The 6,000-nt window shown below is 51.1% G+C and overlaps 1 protein-coding gene across 6 annotated transcripts in view; it reads right to left on the reverse strand.

Annotated features, from left to right (window-relative positions):
* ENGASE (endo-beta-N-acetylglucosaminidase) overlaps window positions 1–4,133 on the reverse strand; it is a 165,870-nt gene extending 161,737 nt beyond the window's left edge. Inside the window, exons 1-2 of one of the 6 annotated variants that reach the window (XM_063960711.1) lie at window positions 3,911–4,133; window positions 3,243–3,360 (exon numbers count right to left, since the gene is read on the reverse strand). In XM_063960711.1, the coding sequence (XP_063816781.1) occupies window positions 3,243–3,322 (80 nt within the window). In that variant the 5' untranslated portion in view covers window positions 3,323–3,360; window positions 3,911–4,133. The other 5 variants (XM_063960712.1, XM_063960715.1, XM_063960713.1 and 2 more) reach the window with 5 other exon arrangements.
* Between the last annotated feature and the right edge of the window lie 1,867 nt (window positions 4,134–6,000).

Below are 6,000 nucleotides of genomic sequence, written 5' to 3' on the forward strand. Positions count from 1 at the left end.
CCACCCATGTTGCCGAAGCACTACTTGTGATAGTGCCACACTGGCTTCCAGCTGTTCTCTGGACTTTGCCCTTATTAGGAGATCGTCCAAGTACGGGATAATTAATACGCCTTTTCTTCGTAGAAGAACCATCATTTCGGTCATTACCTTGGTAAAGACCCGAGGAGCCGTGGACAAACCAAACGGCAGCGTTTGAAACTGATAATGACAGTCTTGTATCACGAACCTGAGATACCCTTGGTGTGAAGGGTAAATTGGGACATGTAGATAAGCATCTTTTATGTCCAAGGACACCATGAAGTCCCCCTCTTCCAGGTTTGCTATCACTGCTCTGAGTGACTCCATCTTGAACTTGAATTTCTGTATATACAGGTTCAAGGATTTCAGATTTAGAATAGGTCTTACCGAACCGTCCGGTTTCGGTACCACAAATAGTGTGGAATAATACCCCTTTCCCTGTTGTAGGAGGGGTACCTTGACTATCACCTGCTGAGAATACAGCTTGTGAATGGCTTCCAAAACCAACGTCCTTTCTGAGGGAGACGTTGGTAAAGCAGACTTTAGGAACCGGCGAGGAGGAGACCTTTCGAACTCCAGCATGTACCCCTGAGATATTATCTGCAGGACCCACGGGTCTACTTGTGAGTGATCCCATTGATTGCTGAAATTTTTGAGCCGACCCCCCACCGTTCCTAAGTCCACTTGTACAGCCCCAGCGTCATGCTGATGGCTTTGTAGAAACCGGGGCGGGCTTCTGTTCCTGGGTAGGGGCTGCTTGCTGCCCTTTCTTACCCTTTCCTCTGCCTCGCGGCAGATAAGACTGTCCTTTTGGTCGCTTTTTATAGGAGCGAAAGGACTGCGGCTGAAAAGACGGTGTCTTTTTCTGTTGGGAAGGAGTCTGAGGTAAAAAAGTGGATTTGCCGGCAGTTGCCGTGGCCACCAAGTCCGAAAGACCGACCCCAAACAATTCCTCTCCCTTGTATGGCAATACTTCCATATGCCTCTTGGAATCCGCATCACCTGACCACTGTCGCGTCCATAAACTTCTTCTGGCAGATATGGACATTGCGCTTACTCTTGATGCTAGAGTACAAACATCTCTCTGAGCATCTCGCATATAAAGAAAAGCATCCTTTAATTGCTCTAGAGTCAATAAAATACTGTCCCTATCCAGGGTATCAATATTTTCAGTCAGAGAATCCAACCACACTACCCCAGCACTGCACATCCAGGCTGAGGCTATTGCCGGTCGCAGTATAACACCAGTATGCGTGTATATACTCTTCAGTGTAGTTTCCAGCCTCCTATCTGCTGGATCCTTGAGGGCGGCCGTATCAGGAGACGGCAACGCCACTTGCTTTGATAAACGTGTGAGCGCCTTATCCACCCTAGGGGGTGTTTCCCAGCGCGCCCTAACCTCTGGTGGGAAAGGGTATAATGCCAATAACTTCTTTGAAATTGGCAATTTTCTATCGGGGGTAACCCACGCTTCATCACACACATCATTCAATTCCTCTGATTCTGGGAAAAATACAGGCAGTTTTTTAACCCCCCACATAATACCCCTTTTTGAGGTACCAGTAGTATCAGAGAGCTGCAAAGCCTCCTTCATTGCCGTGATCATATAACGTGTGGCCCTATTGGAAAATACGTTTACTTCCTCACCGTCGACACTAGATTCATCTGTGTCGGTACCCGTGTCGACTGACTGAGGTAAGGGACGTTTTACAGCCCCTGACGGTGTCTGAGATGCCTGAACCGGTACTAACTGGTTTGCCGGGCGTCTCATTTCGTCAACTGACTTTTGTAATGTGCTGACATTATCACGTAATTCCATAACCAAAGCCATCCATTCCGGTGTCGACTCCCTAGGGGGTGACATTACCATCATCGGCAATTGCTCTGCCTCCACACCAACTTCGTCCTCATACATGTCGACACACACGTACCGACACACACAGCAGCCACACAGTGAATGCTCTATTGAAGACAGGACCCTCCTAGCCCTTTGGGGAGACAGAGGGAGAGTTTGCCAGCACACACCAAAAGCGCTATACTGTATATAACAACCCTAGAAGGTGTTGTTTCTATATATGCGCTCTCAATATATAATTATATCGCCAATTTATGCCCCCCCTCTCTTTGTTACCCTGTTTCTGTAGTGCAGTGCAGGGGAGAGTCGTGGGAGCCTTCCTCACCAGCGGAGCCGTGCAGGAAAATGGCGCCGAGTGCTGAGGAGAATAAGCTCCGCCCCTTTTTCAGCGGCTTTTCTCCCGGTTTTTCTAATAAACTGGCCTGGGTTAAATACATACATATAGCCTTAATGGCTATATGTGATGTATTTATTTGCCTCTAAGGTACTCTATATTGCTGCCCAGGGCGCCCCCAGCAGCGCCCTGCACCCTCCGTGACCGAGATCCGTGAGCCGTGTAGCAACAATGGCGCACAGCTGCAGTGCTGTGCGCTACCTCTATGAAGACTGAAGTCTTCTGCCGCCTGTTTCCGGACCTCCGTTCTGCCGTTCTTCAGCGTCTGTAAGGGGGATCGGCGGCGCGGCTCCGGGACGAACCCCAGGCTGACCTGTGTTCCGACTCCCTCTGGAGCTCAGTGTCCAGTAGCCTAAGACTTCAATCCTCCTGCAGGCAGGTGAGTTGCAAGTCTCTCCCCTAAGTCCCTCGTTGCAGTGCTCCTGTCGCCAGCAGGAGACACTGATTAGAAACCTAAAAAAAAACTTTTCTAACTAGCTCTTTAAGAGAGCCACCTAGATTGCACCCTCTCGGACGGGCACAAAAACCTAACTGAGGCTTGGAGGAGGGTCATAGGGGGAGGAGCCAGTACACACCATGTGACCTAAAAGGCTTTTTAGATGTGCCCTGTCTCCTGCGGAGCCCGCTATTCCCCATGGTCCTGACGGAGTCCCCAGCATCCACTAGGACGTTAGAGAAAGGGGCATTAGGGAAGTGGTTGAACATGCCACAGATGTCCTATTTCTAGTAGGAGCCTGGCACTGCTGCCCCCATTCATTGCGGTCAGGTCTAGTCTAGTGTAAGGAAAATGCAAACCATGCAGAGGCATCACCTGCAGCACAGGAGTGAGCCAGGGCTATCACGTAGATGTATTGAGGGGTGCAGGGCACATTACTAAAGCAAGAAAGAGCGCACACAGATACACAAAGCTGCTTTCTACACAGAACAGGAGTCACAACAATAACATGCTGAAAAGAGAATATAGAGCAGTCTCACTTTGTGGCGGGGGGTCGCTCTTGCCGCCTGCCTCCGCAATGCCCGGTCTTCTCTCTGCAAGACACAGCAGCAGCTTCCATTATGCTTCCGCTACGCGCTCAGCTAGCTGCGCCTCCATCTGACAGTAATAGCGTGGGCGGGATGAGGGAGAGAAACAACGTGGGAGAGAACAAACGAAGATATGAGAGGCAACGCAATACACAGGTGCAACCCTGACAAGCCTTACAGACACGCATCGTTATATGTGTGACACAGATCACACCAATCACTCGCAGGCAGTAATATATGTTATAGGAAAGCACTGTACACCGGCTATACGCGGGGAGAGAAAAGGAGAAGTCACTCACTTTGCGCCTAGCGCACTGATATGTCCCGCTACAGCGCAATACCGTGAGCGGCTGCAGTAGGTTGTGTTTGTACAGCTGTGCGGTGTGTCCGCGGCTCGCTATGGAATGCAGCAGCAGCACGGTGCAGCAGATATGTGAGATCATGCACACAGCCCATGTGCCAACCACACGTGTTACAGAGGAATGCAGTCTGGTGTCCAGTCACACCAGCGCCGGTGTCCGGGTAGGCGGCGTCAGGGGCTGGAAGAGGCAGCGCTGCTTTCCATATTCTCATTCACGTATCCCTAATCTCATCCTCCCTAACACTACACCCAGCCGTACCCGTTCCTCCAGCCACACACAGGCGAGTCATGTTTTCCGCCTCCTCCCTTCTGTCACCGCATCACACAGCCTCCCTGCGCTCGTCATGCTGACGGACCCGCCTCTTAAAGGGCACTTTTCTGCTGCCTGGGTACACTGGGCTCCACAAGGATAGACACTGGGGTGTAGAGTAGGATCTTGATCCGAGGCACCAACAGGCTCAACAGCTTTGACTGTTCCCAAGATGCATAGCGCCGCCTCCTCTATAACCCCGCCTCCCTGCACAGGAGCTCAGTTTTGTAGTTGGTGATGCAGATAGCAGGCACATAACATGATCTCATTGACTCCGGAGGTCCATCTGTCGCTGTACTGGTGGCTCCAGGACCAACGATTGTGCAGGGGCCGTCCCTTCTGGATATCCGACTGAGGGATACAGAGATTGCCATCAGTGGGTTATCATCGATAGTACCAATGATAACTTCGATGGTGTGAAACCATCTGTAAGAAAACCATCAATGGTTTTACATACCGATGGTCACCCCTGCTTTAGGGGTACATTTACTAAAGCTTCTGAAACAGAGAATTGGTGATGTTGCCCATACAGGGCCGGTTCCGGGGCTTCTGGCGCCCCGGGTGGCATTAGGGGGCATGGCTTCGTACAGGGGGCGTGGTTATTTACGCCCCCCTGTACAGACTGAAATAATGTGCGGTGCGCGATGATGTCATCGCGCACCGCACAGTAAAGGACCTCTCCACGAAGGGAAACTAGACGCGTACGCGTCTAGTTTCCCTTCCCAGCGGCAGCGGGGGGGCAGCGGCAGCGGGGGGCACACAGCAGCAGCGGATCTTGCCCTGGTGCGGTGCCCTCCGGAAGGCGGCGCCCCGGGCAAAAGTCCTGCTTGCCCGTGGCAAGATCCGCTACTGTGCCCATAGCATCCAATCAGATGCTGTCTATCATTTCTCTATTGCTTTTTTAGAAAATGTTTGGTTGCTATCAGCAACATCACCAATTCTCTGTTTTAGAAGCTTTAGTAAATTCACTCCTGAATGTTAGGTGGGCTACGGGCCAATAAATCTTTGAATTATCCATCAATGGTCACCATCGTTGCTACCATTGATCGATAACCTTAATGGTGTAAAACCATCTGTAAGGAAACCATGAACAGTTTTACCCACCAATGGTCACCCCTGCAGGGCCGGCGCCACCACTAGGCAGCTTTAGGCAGCTGCCTATGGGCGCCGGCCACTTGAGGGCGGCAGCTCACGCTGCCGATGAATGCTTCCCTTACTGAAGAGGAGTATGACAAGTGTTGCTGGCTGCAGAGAGGAGCGGAAGTCAGTTGCTATAGCAACTGTAATAATAGCCGGCAGTACGCTGCTTTCTCTATGTACATAGGGGGTCATTCCGAGTTGTTCGCTCGCAAGCGGATTTTAGCAGATTTGCTCACGCTAAGCCGCCGCCTACTGGGAGTGAATCTTAGCATCTTAAAATTGCGAACGATGTATTCGCAATATTGCGATTACACACCTCGTAGCAGTTTCTGAGTAGCTTCAGACTTACTCGGCATCTGCGATCAGTTCAGTGCTTGTCATTCCTGGTTTGACGTCACAAACACACCCAACGTTCGCCCAGACACTCCTCCGTTTCTCCGGCCACTCCTGCGTTTTTTCCGGAAACGGTAGCGTTTTTTCCCACACGCCCATAAAACGGCCTGTTTCCGCCCAGTAACACCCATTTCCTGTCAATCACATTACGAACGCCAGAACGATGAAAAAGCCGTGAGTAAAATTCCTAACTGCATAGCAAATTTACTTGGCGCAGTCGCAGTGCGAACATTGCGCATGCGCATTAAGCGGAAAATCGCTGCGATGCGAAGATTTTTACCGAGCGAACAACTCGGAATGACCCCCATAGAACATTAGCGCCGCTGCCGATGGTTACACTCACACTGTCAGGGCGGCCGCAGCATCCCTGCAGCACTGACAATGTGAGTGTAAACCATCGGCAGCGGCGCTAATGTTCTATGTACATAGAGTACGCGGCGTGCTGCGGCTATTATTACAGTTGCTATAGCAACTGTCTTCCGCTCCTCTCAGCAAGCAAGCAACAC

Source organism: Pseudophryne corroboree, chromosome 3 (assembly GCF_028390025.1).
Source record: "Pseudophryne corroboree isolate aPseCor3 chromosome 3, aPseCor3.hap2, whole genome shotgun sequence".
NCBI lineage: Eukaryota > Metazoa > Chordata > Amphibia > Anura > Myobatrachidae > Pseudophryne > Pseudophryne corroboree.